This window comes from Scatophagus argus, chromosome 14 (assembly GCF_020382885.2).
Source record: "Scatophagus argus isolate fScaArg1 chromosome 14, fScaArg1.pri, whole genome shotgun sequence".
NCBI lineage: Eukaryota > Metazoa > Chordata > Actinopteri > Scatophagidae > Scatophagus > Scatophagus argus.
Window position 1 is genome coordinate 905,165 of NC_058506.1, and position 25,834 is coordinate 930,998.

Sequence of the window (25,834 nt, forward strand, 5' to 3'; positions counted from 1 at the left end):
AAAACATGTTTGAAATCACTGGAGCTGCCATATGAGGCAAAGAGGAGGGAAGATGTGTCAGATTTCTTTTTTTATTATAATAGGAACATTGGAATTGAAGGCTCAGATATATAAACCTGGGAAGAAGGGAGTAATTAGTTGAGGATGGGCTTGTGGCTGGTGGGAGAGAAAAACAGCTTATCAGCTGCCTGAGCTCCTCACCCAGCCCAACACTTTGTCACTTTTGCTCACTGATGTCAGAAATTTCAAATTATTTCTCCTCCTCCCCGCCTGGCTGTCTACACCCAGCCTTAGTGCCAGGCTGTGCTCTTAAAGTTTGAATCCAATTACTCTGCTCTCATGACTTTATTTACAGTCAGTAAAAAGTCCTCGTTATGTGTAGGAAGTTAAGCATTTTCAGCCACGATAGAAAGAGAGTGAGGTCAACAGTTAGAGGTTTGTGTCTGTGCTACAGCGGTGATTTCCCCGCTTACTGTGGCCAAATATGTTAAGGCTCTGCACATGTCAGGACTACTCACAGCTAACGACAATGTCTTGGGAGTCCTCCATTTTCTCGTTGTCAGCCAAGGAGCATTTGTATTCACCCGTAGCCTTTCTTGTGATGGCATTCAGAGTGTAGGTGTCTGAATTTTCCACCAGTGTTTTTTGGTCCTAGTGGAGAGAGAAGAGGAGAGAGGTATTATTAGTTTCTGTAATTCAGATAAAATAAAATATAATGAAATGAGAAAGGAAGGAAGGATGAAGACAGGAGTAATTTATTAGTGGAGCAATGTGCTGCGTGTGTCCAATTAATTATTTGAAATTAAATACTCGATTTATAAAACGTATACTGCGTTAAAAAGACTGCAGCAATAAATCAAAGGAACACTTAAACAATTAAAGTTTATCCTAAGAATTAATGAGAGGCTGCCAGAGTCTTGAATGCAAAGCACCAGCTGAATTCTGACTGACAGGTATTCCAGCAGATATCAGAATGGACTGTGACTGACCTTGATGTGGAAGAAGAAGGATTTGGGTGGAGGGTTGCCATCAGCATGACACTTCAACGTGACATTATCTCCTTCTACTATGAGCCCCTTGGACATAATTTGGAGGCTGATCTTCTCCGATGGATCTGAGAAGTTCAGAGGGCAGATAAAAAGCATGAGAGTCAAAGACAGCATCCAATGACTTCCATTAATAAGACACTGGTACAATTCCATCATCAAGCAACACAGATACAAACACATAAATCTTCCATCTTCACATTTCAAGAAGTGACTCTGTCAGTCTTTGATCAGCCAAGCAAGTACATCACCTTCCTTACATAATGGAAAAGAGAAGTAATAGTTTAAAAACTGGAAATTCCAACATGAACATATGGCTTTCGATGCCTCCAAAGTCCCCCCCCCCCCACCCCATGTGCTCCTCAAACTTCAGGGAAACTGATAAGGAACACAAAGACCGCACTGACTGGAATTCTTCACTGGAATTCCCTCAAACCCTCAAATCCTGAAAAATCCTTTATCTGACTGCAGCAGAAAGCTCAGAAAGCACATGGTTCACTACAGCACTATTGTGTGTAGTTTCCAGAGCCTTCCATAACAAGTTGTTCAGTCCTGTTCCTATACTCAGTTAACAACTATCTAAAGCCAGTATTCAGAGGTTTTCATTCAGTTTAACTACTTCATCTCATGCTTTAACAACATTAATAACAACATTAAAAAAGCTTGAGGAGCATCATTCTTGTCTTGAATTGTGTTATATTTGGTGTGAATAGTATGTAGGAAGTCTGTCTAGATGCATTTCACAGTTGTACATTTTAGAGATTCAGCTATTGCTCTGGTTGAGTGTTGAAAGTGACTGAGGTATTATGTCTCTGTCATCTTGCTCAAGGATATTAATATGTTCACGGACACAACTTCATCATGAAGCCTACAGTTATGTTTTCTTAATGAAAACACAAATCTTGGTGCAGTCATTAATTACATAAGTTAAATAAGTTAAAAACTGTTAATAAGTTCAAAACTGTTTGGCATAGTATCAAAATATCAAAAGTACTTTTCGGAGATGTAGCTTTACCTTGGACTATTTAATCCTCATGACAACACAGAGAACATACAAAATACGTAACACGGTTATGCAGCCAAATGGTGGCAGTTTTCCACTTACAATGTATGGGAAACGGTTTTAGTTCAGTCTCTTCATTGGTCAGCTCATGTGTGGCGACACAAGCAAAAATTGCATCAACGTCCTCCTTGGAGGCTGCATACTGTAGGGTGGAGGAGGTGGTGGACAGGCCTGTAGCTGGATCAAGCTTCATGCTGGGTGTAATCAGCACAGCTGCAGAAGAAAGGATGGACAGTACAATTAGCAATCACCCACACACACCCACACACACACACACACACACAAACCACAAGTAAACAAAATAGTTCTGCACATATAACTTTCAGCCTTCACGTTCAACAGTTTAAGCGGAAGGGTTGGATTTATTGTATCTAACCAGTCCAGAAAGTTGTGCGATTGTCACTGGTGGAAAGCACCTTTGCTGAAGTACTGTACATATATATATATATATATATATATATATAGGTGCGTCAATAAACAGCAATGAGCTACCTTTTCCATCAGCCACCAAAGGCTTTCCATTCTTCTTCCATGTGATTGTAGCTGCAGGGTTGGCATCTGCTGCAATACATGTTCCCAGCTGCACAAAACAGAAAAGGGAACGAAACAATAAAATATAGAGCAGAAACAATAAAACAAAAATCTACATACTTACAAGACTGTTTTAGTTTACTATAGTCACTTTCAGTCAAGATACATAGAAGCAGATGCAGGAAAGCTTGACAGATATAGATTTAATCTGATCTGGTTTCATCTAAAGGAACAAATTTCACAGTACATCACTATGTGTTTTTAATGTGGATAGTCATTAAATTACTATTTCAGAGGCTATTTCACTCAGAATTAAATAACCGTATAGGCAACTAACAAAAATCAGCACAAAATACCATTATTATTAGAACCTTCACTCTAAAATCCATTTCAATAAGGCCCAAATTTCTCTGTTCTAGAGCTGTACAACATAATGTCTACTTTCCAACATGAACAGGAGGCTGTTGGACAGAGGTCAGAAAAGACAAACAGCTACCTCATTCAGGAATTAAGTAGCTTTTGTGTTCATAAGCATGCTGTCTCCCGCTCTTGTTGTTACATCTTCAGAACTGAAGGTCAGAAGTGGTAGCGGAGTAGGTCATGAGAACATTCCTTTTCTCTAAACTGCCCGGTTTCATATTCTGTAGTACAGTTTGTACCTTTGTTTGAGTGTGACTCATCCCGAATATGTCACTGAGTCTTCTGTCAGAAAATACAACAGTCATAGTGGGTGTTTCTGATGTGATTTTAAACCAAACTTTCATTACCTTGTTAACAATATTGACAAGTTTAACTGCTGGACAACTGCTTCTACACTATGTGTGAGATGTACTTTCATGTGTTAAAGTGAGATTAAAGACAAACAGAAAAATGTCCACCTTCAATAGATGAATGTAAACTGCCTTATCATGTCAAACTGTGCACATACATCGTTCTGCATTGCAGAGCTCAAACATCACAGTGAGAAAACAATAAGCAAAACATATTTTTGACAGGGGGGACTTATTTATTCACTCTTAATCAAGACATCAGGCTGTTACCTCCTTGTTTTCTGACACTCCATTATTCTGACCAAAGAAGGTAGATTTCAATTAACGTACCCAGAAGAATTGCAGTCATTACCTGTTTTGCATTCATATAATTACATATTAACCATGGGAGCTGCTCAGTACAACCAGCCTTCTGCTGTTGTTAAGTAAGTACAGCACCTCCATGTGAGAGGCTCAAAAACACAAAATAACCAAGCTAAAGACATATCTTTTCTCCAGACCAGATGATTCAGTTCTTTATCTAATCTGAAATGATGTTAATTGTCAATTAGCTCTGATGATGGTCAAAAAAGGCCAGAAAAAACCATTAAGAGACCATCACATGTCACCACTGGTCTCGCATATAGAGAATCAGATCCACAAATTAGTTGCAAGGTTGTAACAAGCAGTGATTCTGTGCAATTCTAATCGTGCTGACTTCATGTGTCTAACCGCTTTTCCCCACTCAGCGACACACCCGCTGAGAAACCGATCCTGGTTATTGGCGATTCTGTTTTGCGATATGTGAAGCTGACACCAGCGACCATAGTCAAATGCATCCCAGGGGCCAGAGCGGGTGACATAGAGGGCAATTTAAAGCTGCTGGCGAGAGATAAGAGTAAATATGGTAAGATTATAATTCACGTCGGCGCTAACGACACCCGGCTACGCCTATCGGAGGTCACCAAAGTTAACATGGAGTTGGTGTGTAATTTGGCAAAAACCATGTCGGACTCCGTAGCATTCTCTGGTCCCCTCCCGAATCTGACCAGTGATGATATGTTTAGCCGCATGTCATCGCTCCGTCGCTGGCTGTCACGGTGGTGTCCAGAAAACAACGTGGCCTTTATAGATAACTGGGAGACTTTGTGGGGAAAACCTGGTCTTTTTAGCCAAGACCGCATTCATCCCACCTGGGGTGGTGCGGCTCTTATTTCCTATTATTTAATATATTATTATTATTTAATTATTTACACGTATTATTATACTTATAAGTATAATAATTATTATACTGCATGTATGTCTCTCTCTCTCTTTCACCTCTCTGTCCTGTCTACCTCTTCTTCCCCCCTTCACCTAGCAGACTATCAGCAGGATGGTTCTCCCTTGCAAGCCGGGTCCTGCTCAGGGTTTCTTCCTGTTAAAAGGGAGGTTTTCCTTGCCACTGTCTGCTTACTTGGGGGTTCAGGCTCTGGGTCTCTGTAAAGCATCTACAAACAATTTTGATTGTATAAGATGCTATATAAATAAATTGAATTGAACTGAATGATAAATGGCAGAACATGTTCTCATGTCACATAAATGAAATCATTCCCATGCTCCATGCTTCCAAGTTATGTTTACACACAATACTGTAGTAGATGTATGTATTAAATTGTTTATTTGTGGGTATGAATGTTACTTCAGAAAACCTACAGAATGGTAAAGAGACTGGTAGCTTCAGACAGCTGGGTTGAACTCTTGAGTCAACAGTACAAATGAACATCATTGTTACCTTTTTCACAGAAGTAATGAGTAGCATAGTTAATTCAAAACATAATTAATCAATTCAAATCAATTTTCAATTCAGTTTATTTATATCGTGCCAAATCACAACAACAGTTGGTACTTTCCAATTAGAGCAGGTCTAGACCAAACTCTTTAATTTGATTTTTAGAGAGACCCAACAAAAGTCCAACAAAAAACCCCCATGAGCTAAAAATGATTAGCTAATGTCATCCAAACAGTGACAAAAGCCCAGTTATCTCCACCAGCAACTCACCAACTACCTAACTGATTAAATGAAAATGTTAATGCTTCACAAAGTTTCATCATTCAAGGAGGGTTCAACTCTCCATGAAGCACTTGCTGCAAGTGTAGATTAGGTTCAGCTGCTACAAGGAACTTGCAGTACATGAATGTGTACTGCATAGTACCAACATATTTTGATGAGTACCCTTAAAAGCACAGACTTCAGTACCCAACCCTATTCAAGGCCAGTGTTTTCGGTATTAGTTCAGATTTTGTTTTCAATGCCAAATTTCACTGTTCTAGCCTCATAGCTGACAGTGTAAATAAAAGTATCTATAAAATCTCAAATCAGTCAAAGTGTCCTTGAATGTACCAAAAACAAGCCGGCAAAGCAGTCCTTACTAAAACTGATTGCAGCATATGACAATAACATAACCAAAATACACAGATGACAGGTCGTTCACTGAACTGTGTCTCCTCTCTTAATAGAGTTTAAGTTTGGAGAAAATGAAAACCAATAGATATACAGACACTTCACTGGTCCTGGGGGAAATTTAGTAAAAAAAATAAAAAAATGATAATAAAAAATAAAAAATTTCATATCCATGGGATAGAATTATCCCTTATCAGGATAAGGGATAAGGAACAAGCAGAAAAAAAAGAGCAAAAACAACAACACACTGGAGAGAACTACCAGACAGACTGCCACTTGCAACTGTGCCAGAAGCTAGTTCTAACAGTATCAAACTAATCTGAAATATAATATAAAAGCAAACTGCAATTAGGACTGAAACAAGTGCAGAAGTGTGAACTACACACTCTCTCTTACTGACTTACTCCAGTGTCTCCGGTTGCTTGGAGTGATATTCACCACTAATATTCATAGTCAGTACATAACACTAGAGATACTGTAGTTCACTTACATCAGCCTACATATGCATTTACATGAAAAGACTTTCTGGGCTGTTATAGGACAGGTTCACACTTCCTCTACACAGAATATTATAATAGAAATCTTACCGTTACTGGTGTGTCCTTCAGCAATACTTCAGACTTGTCTATAATCTCAACTTGTGTTGGTTTCTCTGCAAACAAAAAAGGAGAAAATCAGGTTTTGGATTCATAAAAGTACACAAAGCACATAATTTGCATTTAGTTCTTCGGGTTACTTATTTATTATTCAAGCTGTAGGACAAAATTTCGACTTGGTCCCTGTTGACTACAACCTAATACTCTTTCTGAGGCCTTCTCTCTCTCTGAGCTAGCCCCTTCCTGTACTGTTTCATGTTTGGGCTGGCAAAGCCCATTATCAGGTGATAGACAGGCGGTTTTGGGGAATTCAGATTCAGAACAATATTTCCTAAAGCACAAAAGAATTTCTGAATTCACGTTCTCTGAGCACAGGAGATTAAATTAAGTGATACACTTGTCACAATGATCTTAATTAGGTCAAACAACATATGTGCTTCTGTGTGTGTGTGTGTGTGTGTGTGTGTGTGTGTGTGTGAGTATTTAACCTTATGCTACTGCAGTCTTTACATGTATCATTCAAGTGTTTAATTCAGACGTACGCAGTTCTGAAGAGCAATTAAAATGTTACATGTTTGACCTCATCAGATTCAAGAGAAAGAGTTGGACCCAACGTGAAACTGCCACAGAATTTACTCAACAATGTGCATGCTGAGAGGGAGTTTTGTTTATGTTTGTTTTAAGAGACAAATAAGAAATCGCATATTAAAAAGGAAATGTTGTTACCCTATGCTACATGGAACATGCTGATGTTGATTGATTGCAAAGGATGATGACTGCCCCCATGCCCAACCCCACCCCCACCTCCCCACTCAAGTTATTTTTGTTTTTTATGTCAATTTTGAGCTTACTGTAAACAACGACAGAGACGGGGTACTCCATGAGGTTGCTCTCTGACACCACCATGCAGGTGAATGTCTTTTGATCTTTGAGAGATGCCTGAGTGATGAGCAGGTTGAACGTCTCATCAATGCTGACCCGCTGGGCGTAACCATCTATGGCCTGTATCGTGGGCTGGTCACTGCGGGCCTGTTTGATCAAGAGATCACCAGGAGTGCCATCTTCTTTTTCCTGAAGTGTGGCAAGACACAGAAAAAATACAGAAACCACAGGAAAGTTAGCTGATTTTGAAAATCTATGCATCACAGTTGCTCATTTCTCAATAGTAATTATAATCTATTTGAACAGAAATGAACAAAATGTGTCAGATTATGACACAGTATTAAATGTGCCTTTCAAAAAAATCTCCAAAGAATAACTGATTGTGAAATCATTCAAAGTTGCAACACCATGAAAAATAAATGTTGATTAGAGGAGGTACACCCTGCCAAGGCCAACTGTCTCTTAAATTAGTAGATCCAGCATGACAGATTATAATTCATTTCACTGATACTGGCTAATTACACTGTCGATTATGAGTATCCATATTTATCACTTCACTTAAATCTCTGCAGTAGAAGTATTCAGTATTCAGATCTTTTGCTAAAGTAAAACAAACATTATTACATAGTAAAAATACTAGCCCTGCATTCCAAACTCTATGTAAAAGACTGTGACCAGTATGAGCAAAATATACTTAAACTATGAAAAACACTGTCGTCATTGTGCAGTGTTTTACCATTATATCTGGATTATTTATTTATTTGTTTTTTTATTTGTTTTTTTTTTGTTTTTTTTTTGGGGGGGGGGGTAATATTATTGCTGGAATAACATGTATGTTGTATTTTACTGTTTTCAGTGTTTGAGATTTAAGAGCTTATTTAAGTACTTTAAATACTGTTGTGTAGTTTAATATACAAAAATGCATCATATTCTATAAGGTCATCTTACAAAAAATTGTTCTTAAATACATTACAGCATACCTGAAATTTGCACTTAAGTACATTATTAAATATCATTAGTTTCATTCTTAGTCTGACATCTGAACAATCTGCAAATGCATAGCTGGAATGTTTCAGTTCGTTTTCAATTTCCGAGGGGCATTACCAACAAGCGCAGATCAAAATCCCTCGAGACACACACTGCATAAATCTACAACCAATCACAGGAATGAATCAGAGCAACGACATTAGAGCTAAACAGTACACTAAAAATGCTTCTGAAAGCATTTTAAGTAAGACAGGGGCAATACAGTGACAGAATCTGGACTGATATTTATCAGCATTATCTCTTTTGACAGTTTGACCCGAGATTCATGAGCCTGGAGAAAGAAGCAGATTGGATGCAACTGCACATGTGATGTATAACTTTTCAAATCAGACAGTCAGGTGATGCTCATCTGTCAGTCATCATATCAAACCTGCTCCACCTCACAATGGCCAGGAGGTAAATCTGTCTCACTAAGAGGGTAACCAGGTCTGTGGACAGGGACTAAACCAGGAAACTGACAGTATGTTGGAGGCAAATGAAGAATCAAAGACATACCTCTACACTTTGATTCCACCACAGATTTTGCATTTAACTTCTACATTCTACATTTTTGTTCGAAAGACAGCTGAAGTTATTCAGTTATACTGCTGGATGCTACATTTGAACACAACTGGAGTAACAGGAAATACCTTTTAATTGATCAGATGATTATTTTTTTTTTACCAGTTACTGATTTTGACAATGATTTCCATGTCTTGGTTTCTGCCTTTTTTTTAATTTATTTTCTTGCCAAAAGTACTTCTGTGTGCATTTTTACTTTTTTCAGATATCTAAATATTTCAATAATTCTGACTACTTTAAAAATAACCCACGTGTGTTTAATAAAAATATTGGATTCTTTGAATCCGATTGGGTGGATATATTTTTGAGTATTTCTAATAATTTAAAGAAAACCAGTCTTTCTAATTTTTTTTTATCAAAAAATGAGTGTCAAAAGTGGTGTGATATGTGTAGTCACATAGGCCAAAGGTAAGCCAGATCAGCTCACATGGTCCATTATTCCTCTTCTTCCATGTGAGTGAATGTCTTGAGAAAGTGTACATAAGTAAAAGTAAAATACTTCTTAGGGAGTAGTGAAAGTCAGTATCTGCTTACATATTTCCACTTGATGAACATCAGATCCTCTGGTGGCGGTGTATTACCGTTGCATGGTATAGTAATGAGCTCTCCATATAAGGCAGTCACGTCACTTGTAGCCCACACTGTAACACAAAGACAAGACAAGACAAGACAACTTTATTTGTACAGCCCATTTTTACAAGCAGTTTGTCTCAAAGGGCTTAACATAACATCAGCAACATCCTCTGCCCTTCGACCCTCACATCGACTAAGGAAAAACTCCCAGAAAAACCTTTAACAGGAAAAAATGGAAGAAACCTCAGGGTGAGCAACAGAGGAGGGATCCCTCACCCAGGACGGGCAGACGTGCAATGGATGTTGTACAGGCAGGAAAGCAGTTAACAACATGAGAATGACATTACTAAAAAGACAAGTAAAACAAAATCTCAACTCATAAAAATTTTAAATTTTCATGTCATTCATCTGTTCAGTTTCACTTTTGAATCAATATGATTTTAACATTTCACAAGACTGAAATTAGAATAATGAAATTATAATGAACTGTTGTATCATTCATGTATTTTTCATATTCTGTTGAAAACCACTATCCTAAGGGCAAGAGACTGTTACTGTTATTAAAAATATACTGTCCTTGCACAAGACCCACTAAAGAAAGCAACAATATTGGCTGATTGTTTCAATCACAGGTGTGCAACAACAGTGCTGTTCCACTGGAGCCTTACTGGCCCAATTTGGGAGATGAAGTAAGCAATATGTAGTTACTCTCACCTTGAGCATGCCACACATTCCAGGAGAGCTCACAGTAACAGAGTATTAAAATGTCTGACATCATAGAAAAGCTAGCATCAAAAAAGTATAAAGTATACAGACAGCAGTATTGGGGTGGGGCTGTTTTTCAGGGTTTGGAGTCGGCCCCTTATATCCTCTGAAGGAAAATCTTGATGCTTCAGCAAAACAAGACAATGCCATGTTTCTAAGTTTGTGGCAACAGTTTAGGGAAGGCACTTTTCTATTCCAACATGACCGTGCCCCAGTGCAAACAAGCAAGGTCCATAAAGACATGGTTTGGTCTGGAAGAACTTGACTCGCCTGCACAGAGCCTTGACTTGAAAACCCATCAAACACCTTTGGGGGTGAACTGGAACAGAGATTACGAGCCAGTCCAACACCAGTGTCTGACCTCATAAATGCTCTACTGCATGAATGGACAAAAATTACCACAGAAAAACCTTGTGGAAAGCCTTCTCAGAAGAGTGGAAGCTGTTAAAGCTGCAATGCTATCGATGTCTCTAGAATGCAATGTCCTTAATGTACCTGTTGGCGTAATGTCAGCTGTATCAATACATTTGTCTATATAGTGCACTTCTATCAAATGAGGAAAAACCTGATGTCTTAGATCGTGTGATTGGGAGCCTTTGATTGGTGGTAAGGAAGAACACAAGAGTAAAGCAAAATATAAACCCAAAATTCATATGAGCCCAGGATTTTCAGAAAGAGTGTGGTTACGCTCACTGGTTCCTCTCATGAGTGAATGTGTAGAAATGGATGGATGTGAACAAAGCAAATAAAGTTACACTACACTATGTCACTCCAAATATCATAAAACCACATTTAAAGCTGCCTCCCAGTTTTTCCTTGTGCAATGCCACCACAAAATCATTTCTTCTGAGCTGTGGCAGCTGTGGCCTAGAGGTTGGAGAAGTGGCTTGTGATCAGAAGGTTGCTGGTTCAATTCCCCCACTGGACAGGCAGGAAAAATTTGAGTGTGGTGGAATGATAACGTCCCCACCCCCTGTTAGCTGGCATGTGTGTCAAATTACACTTAATGTTCTTCAATATGATGTAGTCAGTTTTTATTAGTGGTGGTTTATTTACCAGCAGAGAACAGCCTGTGTGAACTTCATTAACATAAAGCTGCGTTGATTTATTTTTCAAGGAAATCATGCTCAATGCTGCTTTCAAATTAAAGCAACTGTGCAAAGAGCAATACCAGTTCTGTTTTAATGAAGAAGACCTTGGAAAAACAGCTCCATGTTTTCTCTGTAATGCAAGACGCACTTCACACAGGAATTCAGCTCAAAGAGTCAACTAAATTTATCATCTTTGATCCCAAAACAACAGTTATTGAGAAATAAACAAACAGTCTCACTAAATTCGAGCTGGATGGTCAGTTATGAGAATCTTTGTGCCTAAAATCTAAATCTTCAGAGTACAAAGAATTAAAGTGTTATCAAAAACCTGATAACTTTTAAGAGGTGTGAGACACCTTGGGCTGTTCCCTGTCCAGTTTCTTATGACTGGATCTCTCATCTATAATGACAGTTTCAGTGACCTACAAAAACCGAAAGAAGTGGTTTTAAAATTGCCTGAACTGCAAAATTGTCTGAAAGACCCAGATCTGGATTCCAAACTAGAACCCTCTTACTATGAAATAGCAGTGCTAACCACTGCACCACCGTGCCACCCCACACAGGACAACTACTTTTTTTTGTGAGTGGCTTTGGTCAGATAAGGGTTTTTTCTGACCAAAGGGTTTTTTAAGTTGTTGTTGAGCTGACTGGTAAGTAAAAAAATGTAAAACACATCATGCATAAAATGAAAAGCCAAGGGTAGATTGTTGGATAGACCCTGATATAATATTAAATCCAAGTGTTTCTGCCACAGTGGTTCTTGTTAGGGGTGCAGCAACAGAGAATACGAAGCAAACAGTGCAGCCAGGCCTTTCTGCCAGCTCACATTAGCCTGATACGATGCTATGATGCTGCCTTTCACATGCTCTAATGGGAAACACTTACTAATACATATTAAACACACACCACATTTAAAAACATTTTGAGTATCATTTAGTGCATTTAATGAGGTCTGGATGTGCAGGAAAGGACGAAGTCAGGTGACTTGCATCACATGACCTAGTCATGTGACATACAGTTGCAGTTTGTTTTAGGCAACAAAACTACTTGGTTGGGTTTGTGAAAAGATCATGGTTTGGGTTAAAATAGGTCACGTGAACTAAGTTACTTACACTACATATGTCAAAGAAATTAACATTACATATTTGTTGTAAGTTCACTCAAGGACCTTGAATCGGTTGACACTGACTATCCGTTAAAAACTTGATGCAAAAACTGGTCTCCTGAGAGTCCTGCATTTGTCTGACCCATCTAACCCCAGTTTCCTCAATGTACTTCCTCACTCCCCATACTGTGCCTCTTGACATTTCTTTTCTCTACGACAAATAACATAAGAAAAGTTCAGTGTAGTTGGTGTCAAATAGCACATGAAGGACAAAAAATGCATGAAAATAACACTCTAAATGCCTGAACATGGCCTGTTATTCATATGCCATTTGGTAAGACCAGGCTGGCTTGATCCTTCTCAGGGTCATGGGTCATTTTCATTACATTTATTCTTCACACATCATTCTTACCAATCCTGAAGGGTACTACAGTATACATTTGTCAACTTGATCGCTATGGGTACAACCCATAAAAGTCATCAGATATGTGTAGTGTTTTGCATCAACCAAAGCCAGGAGCTGCACTACAGCGCAGCATTGTTCTCACAAGTGGAAAAAAAGTAATACATTAACCTTAATGGCTGTGAGCTGAAAATAGTAGAGAGGAGAAAGCAGAAAACAACTGTGTATAGTCTACCACATTAGGTATGAAATTATGGGTTTTAACACACTGGCATGTGTACTGTAGCCTAAAAGAGACAAGGTTTTACATGTGCATCCATATCCATCAAACCAGAAAAGCATCCTGTAATGCCAACTTACACAACTAAAGTGAGTTGTTTCTTCACTCCATAAAACTTCATTAAAAAGGTTTTGCCATCAAATTCCTCCAGCAATAGTTTACTTAGCTTTCTACAGATAATTATGAATGAGGGGTATTCACAGGACTACTACAGCAAATATATTGTCCATCTCTGATTAATGATTCTGCAGGAATCATTTTATTAGATGTCACTGTTACAGCAGATGGTGGGAGTGTGCTTATAGACGGCTGTCTCTTGGCTGTCTCTTGTTTGCTATAGTCTGAAAAACATGCACACTTGCTTATCTCTTTTTGAACTATTTTTATCTCACCTCTCATGTGGTGATGTGACTCCTTGTGTCAAACACAAATCAAACTGGAACTGTGACTGGCACATCATTTTGCCAGTGGACCAAAAAAGACGTACATAATCCTAATACACTAAGAAACAGCACCCAACTGGTGTCAACTACGCCATGAAAGGGTTAAAAAAGAAGGAAAAATCATCTGGCTAAGAAGCGTGGAAGACACATGGCTGCGGTTAATTCAACACTATCCTCTGCCTTTGTGTGCAGTGTCTGTCTTAGCCAGTGTGTGTCCCGCACACGTTGGACCCAACAGCCAGCACAGGACACACAACAAAGTAGTCATCATAGGCTATGATGGACAACCTGAAGGAAGTATAATGAAGTCAATAACTCAACAACAAAGGCCATGATTGAAAAATCTCCAAATGTCTTGCTACCACTACACTTCACTCATGGCAGCTGCACTGACTTGATCTCAAGGAGCTACCAGATACTTGATCATGTTCTTTTGCCTTTTATATCAAATAAGAATCATTTTATTTTAAATAATTAAATTCCTTAATAAGATTAAAACTCTCTTTTAGGCTATATCTGGCCAAGAAAACATCAGCACACACTAGACATAGTACACACAGATGTCCAGGTGTTTCTATGTTGCTTTGCTGTCGACATGTAGTAAAAATCTAATTCCTTAACTTAACTTAATTATAAACTCAAGGATGAGAAAAAAAGGGGCAAGAATCTGAGAAACATGTATGTGTCTATACATTTTAAAGCTATGTGGTTTTAGAAATGCATGTTTAACTGCATGCCTTCAAAAGCTCTTCTCAGGAAAAAGAAAACATGCATCTTACGTTACATTTACAGCTTAAAGTCAGTCTCATTTATCAACCTGCCTGAAGGCTGTGTCTTAATATTTATGTACAAATTGCCATCATGATAATTTTTCTATGTAGAAAATGTAGCAGAAGGAATATTTACATGTCTGTTGTTGCACCACTAACTGAAGGTTGATTAACACGCATTAGCATAACAACGCATCCACTTGTCTCTACTCTGGACCATGATGGGAAAAGCTTGACATTGCTGGGATTGCTATGAGGGGTGGACGGTTCCCTTCTCACAGAGATGCGCAATTTATATGAATGCTGTGTTTGTGCTAGGTGGTGTAAAATTCCACTGGCCCTATATTCCCTAGGGAAAAATATCTTGGCATGGTGCAAAATGTACATTTTCCCTCCCACAGAACATAATGAGAGCCGATTGAGAGCATCATCCTTACATGGGCAGACTTAAAGACTATTAGTGGTTCAGATCAGTTGTATGTAGAACTTATTCCCAGTTTGGAGAAGCAGCAGGAGAATTGGTGTAGGAAGCTAAGAGATGTATCGATGTGGACAGGACAACATATTTTACTGTCATTTAAAAACAATATCAGTTTAAATGTACATTATAAAAAAATATTTTCACTGTTTTTCTGTTTTCCGAGTTATGTTCTTCTATATATGGAATAAATAAGAGACTTTAGCCAAAAGACTTTTGCCAGCATGGCTGAGACCAAAACATACAGAAACTCAAACTTCAGCTATAGAAAGGCAAAAGAATATCCTGAATGTCAAAGCTGAGTAAAAGAGACAAACACTATAAGTTTGTACAAAATATCACTATAAGGATGAATTAAACTGGCCAATTACTTAGAACATATTATTCCACCTTGCATGAACCACCAAACAACGTGTGTGAGCAAGACGGAGAAAGTTGTTTTTCCCTGTGTATGGGTGCCTGTGAGTCATCAAAAGAGTTTCTGCCATGGCAGTGATCAAAGGCAGGCTGAAGGTCAGACCGTAGGCTGGCTAAAAATGGCAGCTTGATTGAAGGGAAAGCGGTGATCCTGCTTTCTGTTGACTGTGAGTGTCATCAGCATATGCAGGAAGGAGGAGATGCTTATTCTACACCCACAACATGTCTGTTGCCAAATATGTAGCACAGGCTTCTCCTTGACAAGCCTCAGACCTCCTTCAAAGCTTGTGTCAACATGTGTCCTGAGTGATAGCACTGTTGTTAGGTATAGAGCAACAAGAGACAAAATACAATGCCTGGTTGCATCTTTAAAGGGGTATTCCAGCAAGTACTGCACTTGTTAGAAAAGTTTGACTAATGAGAGACTGTTTCTTAGGTACAGTAAAATAGCACACTTCTCCAACTAATTCCCACAGCAAAATTGATTTTACCATCATTAATTATTTTACAATACACATTTTCAAGAAATTCGCTTTTCTTCACTGCTTTTGGAGCCCAGTGCATGAATGTGTTTCCAGTACAACTCCATAACATAACTCTATAATACTGATAAGAACCTACACAGACCCTGTTTCATAAGAACAGTGTAGCAGGTTTCATCACTAGTCGAAACAGTTCTCCTGGCAGCTTTACAGTTTAAAGAGTTCTCTTTCTTGTTCTTCTTTTCTGCCTTTGGAACCAACAGCATTAATGTGGTCCCAGTATGTGAGCATATCAACAGGGAGACTGAGTGCCTTAAACTGGTTTCTCAGCCATACCCAGTTCATGTTCTATACTTTAAATCCATAAAGCCCAATTAGACATAGCTGGGAGTGGGTAATGAAACCTGGTTTTAAACAAGCATCAGAGGGAAATTAAAAAATATGATGCGTAGAATGTGATGCATGTAGTTACTACACTAAGATGAGCATATGAAGTAAACAAGCTGCCTGTAATAGTTTAAAACAATGCTTTTGTAGTTGCTTGTCAATGATGTGTATTTAAAAACAGCATATATGAAAAATTATGCAAATTTCCATATTAATATTATAAATATATATTATTTTAATATACAATACATACAAATGTATTTTAATTAATTAAAATTCATTACTTAATTTCTTGTTTCCTTTAATTTCACATAAATACCAAAAAGTACCAATAAGAGGATTGTTTAGGTACCCCACAAACATAAATAGTTACTGGAGAATTGTTGCAGGAGAGCATAGTGCAGAAAAAACAACTCAGCTTCACTGGTTAAAGCCCTCAACCCCACCATCAACAGAAAGGCATTTCCTCCAGCCAGACATAATGGTCCTCACCTAGTAGAGCAGTAGCCATGCAGCCCCCTCTCCAAAAACAAAAAAGGAAAGCTGTAATCTTATTTTGTGAGATGTAATCAAAAACAACCCATTGTGCCAGGGCCAGGAAGTGTAAGTGAGCAGGTGATAATTAGCTACAGCTTGATCCGTGGATCAGATTAATTAAGGCCAGACTCAAGCACATTAACACTGTTTAAGTTAGGAGAGGCATTTTGATCCTGCAGATCACATTTTAATTTGAACTTTTCTGGCAAATGTAAGGCTCTCAATGGAGACTTCTCTTGCTCCAAAATAAACCCTCCTTTCAGCATTCTGCTTTAAATTACTTTTGATCATTTAAATGCATCCCCAATTCCTGAAAGACACAGTGTGACATACTGATAAGATGCTTTGCAAAGAGGGTAAATTGAATTATTTTTACCAAGGTCAAATAACCAGCATATGGAATGAAAACAGCTCCATCTTAGCTTTTATGATTGTAAAATAAATCTGAATTTAACAACTAAAAAGACTAATCTTTCTAACTCTCAGAGGTAAATGATGGATACAAAGTCAGCACTTAAAGAGAACAATCCTGTAACATCTGCAGAGTCCATCACCCCAGTATAACACTACACCTCTAAAGCCAAGTTGTTAGGGTCAGTGTCAGTCATGAACTGAGTTGCTGGCACTTAAAGGATAATTTGTCACCAGCAAAAATGTGCATGTCAATGTTTTCAAGCAGCACCATTTGTATCAATCTGAAGTGAAGCTAAAGGGAACAGGGATTTAAGGGGATTTAAGTATCAGTGTATACCTGCAACATGACCTTATATTACCAATCATCATTTGTCACATGATATACCAAAAGACCCACTGTGATCCGTTTCTAGTTTTTCCTCAGAAGGCCAGTTTGCTCAGAGTCACAGTTCTCAAACACCTGAACACTGTTGAAGCTTTTGTTGATCATTTTTGGTTGAACATTAACGATACAATCAAACCCTTTGTTCAAATCAGCGCGTCTGTGGGGCCAATAATGTTAAGGCCGTATAACTGTTTCATATCATTGTCACTATTGTCCAGCAAAATTGCTCAAGACAAATATCCCTTGTATAAGTTCAAAGCAACACAACACCTTCAGTAAAAGAGCACAAAGTCTAAACTCAGACTCCATCTGAGAATCATTGATTTTATGTTGCCTTTCTTCTGTAATGTCCTTCAGCTAGCTCAGGTAAACTGCAGAACATATGTATAAACATATGTTTTCCAATTAACAATATAATATGCCTGCAGATATTAACAAAAACCAGAAATTAATTTTCTATGGGAAAATTTATACTTCATGATTGTTATCATTAATTTGTGTTCAGAAAAAATGCATATTCAGGTCAAAGTAAACATAACAGATCACATCCTTTATATTTAGGGGAAAAAAGTCCCTTGGTCATATTTGTGATTTGTAAAAAAACAAAAAAAAAACAAAAAAAAAAACAAAACAAAAGTTATGTTTATGAAAATAACAGGGGTTTGGGTTACTTTGAGCTTTTTTTCTGAGTGGGAGCTATAAAACCACTGTCTTGAAACCAGTCTCTGTAACTGCACACAAAACTTTAAAACGCAGCCTGTCTAATCACAGCTTTTGTGTAAGTACAAAAATATGTGCAGGAGGGTTGAACACAAAGGGAGACCTAAGATGTTTCAGAATGCTACAAAACTCATTAAATCCTCTTCAGCTGAAGACATTTTTCTATATGTGGCGAATCACAAGTCCTGAAAGAGTTATGTTTGTTTCAATTTTGAGTCATTTTACGCAAATTTTCCACACATCTATTTCACTGCCCGTGGAACATATAGATACAACAGCCGAGGTGAAGGTGCGACCTTCGTTCTGACACTTCTAACAAAATCATTTTAAAAGTAGTAGGGTGTGGCAGCTGCCTGTAGGTTACGGTCAGTTAAGTGTGTTCAGGAGACAAACAAGCCCCTTCCCATACCCTTCCATCTGCCCTCTGTCTTCATTTGTCTTTTTCTCTTCTCAGACACACTGAGTTTGCTGCATTCCCATACAGGTCATAAAGATGAAAAGTGCTTGCTGGTTTAGGCATGTCTCACACATGAAAACTGAGAGCTTAAGCTTTTAAACATCATCACCACAAACTGAGACATGCTAAATGACCAATTAAGGCTAAAATATCCTTCTGATTTGGTGTTGACAGAGGCATATTAAGTATAAAAAAGTCTGCGTACGGTTTCTGAACAATAGGGAGCAGAGGCAGTTAAAATGCATTTTATTTACTTTTATTTTATTCAGATGTGTCCTAGCACTGTCACTATAGAGATACCAGTTGAGCAAGACAACTCAGGTTTTATGACATTAAGTGCAGAAAAAAAAAAAAAATCTGCCAAGCGTCAGCATGACTGCTTATTGCCAGCTGGATGTGAACAATAAGGACAAGGGTCAGGGACTTGTGGAGTTCAGGCCTTCTAAGTCACAGTGGATTCCTCTGACTCTGGCAGACGTGAAATTACTACCTATGGCCACCAGCATGGTTTCATTTGCAGATGTTTAGTGCATTCCTGGCTGCCCTGTCTTTCTCATGCATACAGGTTTAAAAACTTTGCAAACAATGTCATACATCTCCTTAAAATGCTGTCTTGAACTTGCAGAAGCTGTTACAGCACTGCCCTCCTCTATCCACTTATTTGAATGTTTCAACCTCACTGGCCTGTACATGGACTCAGTCCATTTCTCAGTGCAGGAATAAAAGCTCTCAGGCTGAAGGTAGTTTAATAATAAAGTTGAAAGTTTCGCTGAGAACACAGGAAATGCAATAGACATGGAAGATGCTGAATAAGCACATGTACTGTATATTATTATCTTACAAAATGCAAATGCAGAATAATGCAAAATAATGCAAATGTACCTTGTAAGAAGGTGGAAAAGCTGATATGCAGGGGAATGAACCTATAAATTTTGTTAAAGTAGGCTAAGGTAAGGTAATTTTTGGCCTGTATGAATATATGTGTGCATTATAAAAACATATAAACCCTTTCCATTAAATCTGTTTGGCTTAAGGCAAGTTTAGCTTTAAGTTTCACTAAATGAAGTACTTGTACTGCCATTATGTGTAAAAACATTGCAAAAAGTGAACTATATTCATGGTATACAAACCACATTAGGATCATTCTTGATGTATATTAACAAAGGAATATATCAAACACACCCCAGTGACCAAATCATAAATGAATCAATCTGAATTTCTCTCCATGAAATTAGACAGAAAAAATTGGTTCAATTTCCAAACACTGCCTTTCAGTGTGTAATGTAATTTAACTCTACGGCACCATGAAAACTATAGAGAAAAGACAACATAAATAATTAGTGATAACAAGAAGTTACCAATTAGTGCAGCATTAGAAAGTGGATTTAGTGGTGTCCCAAACCACCTCTCACACCAGTAAATAAATCTTAAATTCAAGTTTCACCTAAGAACAGGAAATAGCCCCCTCCCCATTTTCTCTTTCACACATCCACTCAAATCTCCTCCACTGCTGAAGATTATAAAGTAGAATAAAAAGCAGCCATATGATTAATGTGTGAAATAAAGACCATGAGAGAGCACAGCACGTAAGTGGAGCCCTATGGGTACACCATTCATCTGTTCTGCAAGGTAAGCGCACCCGGCAATCAGGCATGCAGGGTGATGGATTTCTAACAGACTTAGCAGAACAGGACCTTGGAGGGATAGGGATGGTAATGGGAGGATACGGTCCAGTGGATGAAGGGTACTGTCTCTGGGGAGGGAGAGATCTCTGGCTTTCACCAGACATGAATAGCTTCCTCCCTTCCATCCATCTCTTGCTAAGCTAAGCAGTGGCACATCACTGACTAAAGCGGCTCTTTTTACCTGATTATTATGGATCATTGTAGACCGGGATAATTAGCAGTTGTTAGTCTGTGGTTCAGTGCATCAGACCCAACCTCCAACATATACACACTCATGCACATTCTCCATTTCACAAACTAAGCTAATGCTAGATATTTCAAAGATGTGATAAAAGGCAGACTACCACAGGCTGAGTACAGTGCACAGCCTTAAGGCATTGCACAACTTTTGGCCGTTATTTTGGCCTTTAAGTAAAAGTACAAAAGTATTATAATCAAAACATATTTAAGTACTTATTATGCAGAATGGCATATCTTAGAGTAATGTATATTAAATTATTAGTTTATAATTATTTATGCATTAATGTGTTCATCACTCTAATAATGACTCTGGTAAAGGTGGTTTACACAGCTAAAGGTATGGTGTTGCTTGTGAATTTTTGCTCTGGAATCAATTAAGTTTTATCTTAATCTATAATATGACATCATGATTTATTTGTTGATGATATTTTGTATTGTTAAATCTGCAAAGTAACTAGCAAGTAAAGTTACCAAATTTACAATATTTGTAAATAATATAATGGAATAGAGGTGCAAAGTAGCAGAAAATGAAAATCCTCAAGAAGCACAAGTACCTCAAAACTGCACTTAAATACAATACTTGGGTCAATGTAGTTACTTTCCACCACTGCTCCACAATGTGTGACAAAACAACAAGTATCAGGGATTGCTGTTTTTGAACTATTTTGGTAAGCTGTCCTCATGTTTTTTATTGCAATTGCTGCCAGCAGGATGTCCTCCATTATAGAAAGACTGCTCTCAGCAGTCTAATTAAACTGTGCAGTTAAACTGTTTTGCACACTGACAGAAATCTTTCTGGACTGAATCAGTCATTTTCAGTAAATTAAATGAATACATTGTGAGCAAGGATGGCACGGCTTCACTGGATGCATTTAATTTGATTTTTGGCTGCACTTGCACTCACACTGGAGTGAAGCCTGCTATCAATACCAAAATCATGTGTTTCTGTAAGTCAGCTCTGCTCGAACAGTGCTAGTTCAAACATTAGGCGTAAGGCTCATTGAAGGAATATGACCACTTGATGAGACCTGCCTCTATTGCTGAAGGGACCAGTAAAAAAAAGACTCAACCATGCAAGTACTTTTACACTTTTCCAAAGACAGAAGCTATTGGTTGCAAAAGAATTCCCAGGCATCATTCTCCAAATTTTCACATACAGCTTGAGGGTTATGACCCTCAAGCTGAAAAGTGGCTCCAGCACATTCCAGGTACAACATTGGTGGTCTCTGTCCAGAACAGCACAGTCCTAGGAACATCTAAGCACCCTCAAACTCCCAGGCCTCTGGTAGAGGACCTAAGCATGAGACAGACACACTCCACCCGAGAGGGGGTGAGAAACAAAACAGAGGGAAGTCAGTCAAGTCTCCAAGCCACAGAAAGGCAGCCCCATTGACTGTTTTATGAAGGCTCTTAGTGTCCTGTTGGTGATGGACATTTCTAGGAATTCCGGTACCAATGTGTGCGGCATTGAGTCATGGGCTTGGTTGGTTTGTCTGGTTGTTTGCCCGGCTCTTTGTCGACCAGTAGTTGGTGCTTGGCTCCCCTGGTATTGTTACCAGTTCCTTTCTGGGCCCATGTATTGAGACATGCGCCTACTGATCTCAGCCGCTATGATGCCTGACAGGAGCTTCCATGTCGTGCAGGGATAGGCTATTGACTGGCAGTTGGATGGAATGGACTGTCCTTCCTTGGGTTAGCCACTCTGGATGAGTCCCATCAATCAACAGCTGGTGCTGCTAGGCATGCATGGAATGGAGTTAACTTCTTTAGTCAGTAGGTGTGGATCATATCAGGGTCTGGTGCTGTCCAGCTCTTCATACCTGACACTCTTTGTTGGATGTCTGCCATTGTGATGGTTACTAGGTCTTGTTTTGGGAGACTGCTGTGGTTTGCTCTTAGGTCCACTAGCCACTGGCAATTTGTGTTATGGGATGCCTCCTTCTCCAGTACTGTTTAGTCTCAAGCCTTTGTGGAACTGTTCTCATATTATTGCCCTGCCACTGGGTGGAGAACATCCCGTTTATTCTCCTAGCTTCTGCTTCTTGTGTATAACTCTTCAGGAAGGCAGTCAGAGCTGTGAGGCCTTGTTTGGCAGTCTCAAGTTCCTCATGTGTAGACTTGTTCATTGCCTGACATGGCAGCCCACTGATCCTGTATGTGTTACTGCAGGTTGCATGTGTGTGTTCAATCAGTGATGAGTTAAATGCAGAGAAGAATTTCAGTGTCTGTAAAAATATACTGACAATGAAGTTTGAAGTTTTGAGGTTTAAGTTTGTTTTTGCATAGATCTTGGCCTCCAGCCTCCTCTTCCATGAGGAATAATGATCTTTGCTTGTTATGGTGTTAACCTTGTAGCCAAGCATCTCTAGGATATGCAATCATATTTTCTAACAGACTTTCAGAAGGAACCTTGGTAATAGATCACAGGGGCGTCAGGCGTTTTATTGGGACTTGGTTACCAGTTTCAGAGTGTGGGGATGATGATATCTACTCCCTGACCTGGGATGCCATAGCATTGTGGTAGTATCTCATCAATCTCTAATTGTGATAGCAGTTGCCGTTTGCAGATGTTGGAATGCTGTGGTAGAGGCTGAATTTTTATTAGCATAGATGTAGGTTTTCTAAGCATCCATATATCCCAGAGCCTCTGTATGTATCCTCTCTCCCTGCAACTGCTTGTATGTAGCATTCTAACAGTTCCCTTTTTTCTGCCCTGGTCCACAAATGCCTTGTTCTTCAGTTCAAAAATGAGATGGACCAAACAACATCAGATAACACTACCAATACAATGCAATGCAAGGCAGTGATGAGCTTATTAGAAGCACAGATGTCTATTTGTAACAATCCTCCAACATCAGCAAATTATATTTGATTCAGTGTCAATCATTAATTTTACAGTTGTACTATGAAATAACCTTATCCAGTTAATTAGGAACCCTTATTTCTTGCTGTTACATGAGGCTGTGATTGTCATGAATGGCCTCAGTGTCCTTACAGTGTGGTAATGATGTCTTTTAATACACTGCAAATGCTTCCATTAGAAATAAAATCCTGCAAGCCAATGGAAACTAAAGTAAGGTTGACAGTGGAGCAGAGCCTGCTTGCCCTCCGTCTCTCTCCCTACACTCACAGCAACAGTGGAAAACATTGTAGAGAAAGGGAATGAAAGAGAAATAAGGTGAATGAGCATCAGTGTACAGTTATGGTGCCACATGTTTATCAATATATTGTTACATGGCATGCCTATCAAATGGCCATGAGAATCAAACATACAACCTGTGTTCACAGTTAATGCACTAAAAATAATTTTAAAAATTGTTAGGCCTTATTTTCAAAGGCACAGAAAATAAGAAGAATGCAGTAAAGATATACATTTTACTTTCTAATAAAACAAAAAACAAAAAGAAAACAGTTTCACTTGGTTGATATGGTTTCCACTGGATCAGACACATGCACTTCATCTTGACTCTGACTGTACATTGAGGTGTTTCAGAGCAGCTCACCACCTGCAACTACTGCCAGAAATTTTCCCAACACCGCAGGTGTTACAGTACAGCCCTACCATTACCCGGCTGCCTTTTACACTCCCTCCTGCCTCAGTCCACCATCCTCTTATGTCTCCTGTCCAAGTTTCAATGCCTGAATAAGTGCTTTGATCCAGCACTAATCCCTAGCCTTGCTGCTTGAGAACTTAACAGTTGTGCGCAAATTGACTGACAGCTCATAATCCCTTTCTTTGGCATGCCTTAATGCAAACACACACACACACACACATTTCCATACCTGCCTTCATACACACAGACACACACTTCCATACCTGCCTTCACATACACACACAGAGACTTGCATACCTGCCTCGTCCTCAACCCAGTTAATCAAAATCAAAAGTTCTTCACAAAACAGTGAAGCTTTTCTTTGGTATGAGGGTTGGAGGCAGCTGAACAGCCAGACAAGACGGGGAGAAGGCAGCAATAAGACCGCACTCTTTTGTGTTTGCTTTTGTCTTTGGTACTGACGGCCCAGCTTCAGCTGTCCCCTGACTGAACATTCCCCATCTATCCCATATCTCATGTTGTTAACTGCTTTCCTGCCTGTACAACATCCATTGCACGTCTGCCCGTCCTGGGTGAGGGATCCCTCCTCTGTTGCTCACCCTGAGGTTTCTCCCATTTTTCCCTGTTAAAGGTTTTTCTGGGAGTTTTTCCTTAGTCAATGTGAGGGTCGAAGGGCAGAGGAAGTTGCTATGATGTTATGTAAAGACAAACTGCTTGTAAAAATGGGCTATGAATATACGTACATGCGTACACTTGGGTAATTTTTGTGTCAAGAGGTTTGTATGAGAGGGAATGCAGAGGTCTTACATCTAAATATTGAAATTTGAAATTGCAAATACACCTCTTGTCCTCATGCAACAAAGTTTTAGACATTTAAAAAGGCAGATCCCTTGACCCCTTACTCATTGTTAAAAAGTAAGGCGAGAGCCAGCGAAAATGGCACACAGACTTCTATTGTTTCTCACATGTAAAACCAGAAGTTAGCAAGGTATTTACAAAGTAATGTGAACATGAACAGGAATACCAGGGAGAACATGGCCTTGACTGTTGCTACATTCAGGTGGACTAGAGGACCAAAAAAAATCAGCACCCCTCTGCTACAAATCATCATGGTCCAATATTCCATGACTGTAAGTAAGGGGGACTGGAGACTGGAGGCCATGAATGTCTTGAGTGTTTTCATTCCTCCATCAGCTCCTGTTGTTTGAGATCAAATTTCCTTCATTCCCAACATTTGATATTGACAAAGCACTTTTCGCATTCCAAAAGTAAATAACAGATGGATCAAAGAGAGAATGTTTTAAAGGAAATTTGAAAATCATTTTAAGGTCAATAGAAATATCACCTCCAATACACAACATCAGGGTTATTTTTGAATCAGTTCAAGATCATATTTCATTCAAACAACTAACTGGGAACATCGTTTTCAGAAAGTATTCATTTAAGTTTTAATTAATTTATCACCATTGTGATTTGAGCTACCTTGTTTGAGGAGTTGTTCATAGGCAAACTATGCTGAAGAAAATTTTGAGAGAGAGAGGCTTGGCTTCATCAAAAATACACTCTGCCGTCTTTTATTAATTTTATTTTAAGGCTTTAAGCACGATTATCTTCTCAAAAATATTTCAAAAAATTCCTAAAATACAAAACTGTTCATGAAATGTGCTTAGTAAAATATCTTAAATAGACTGCCTTGGATAGAATGTTGTATTGCACACTGAAATGCTTTG

General features: G+C 38.7%; 1 protein-coding gene across 1 annotated transcript in view; it reads right to left on the reverse strand.

Annotated features, from left to right (window-relative positions):
• The window catches only part of alcama (activated leukocyte cell adhesion molecule a), a 53,604-nt gene that overhangs the window by 12,771 nt on the left and 14,999 nt on the right, over positions 1-25,834 (reverse strand). Inside the window, exons 2-8 of the mRNA XM_046410169.1 lie at positions 9,453-9,559; positions 7,280-7,499; positions 6,420-6,484; positions 2,602-2,689; positions 2,152-2,322; positions 990-1,114; positions 519-651 (exon numbers count right to left, since the gene is read on the reverse strand). Of these exons, the coding sequence (XP_046266125.1) occupies positions 519-651; positions 990-1,114; positions 2,152-2,322; positions 2,602-2,689; positions 6,420-6,484; positions 7,280-7,499; positions 9,453-9,559 (909 nt within the window). The remainder of the gene's footprint in view (positions 1-518; positions 652-989; positions 1,115-2,151; positions 2,323-2,601; positions 2,690-6,419; positions 6,485-7,279; positions 7,500-9,452; positions 9,560-25,834) is intronic.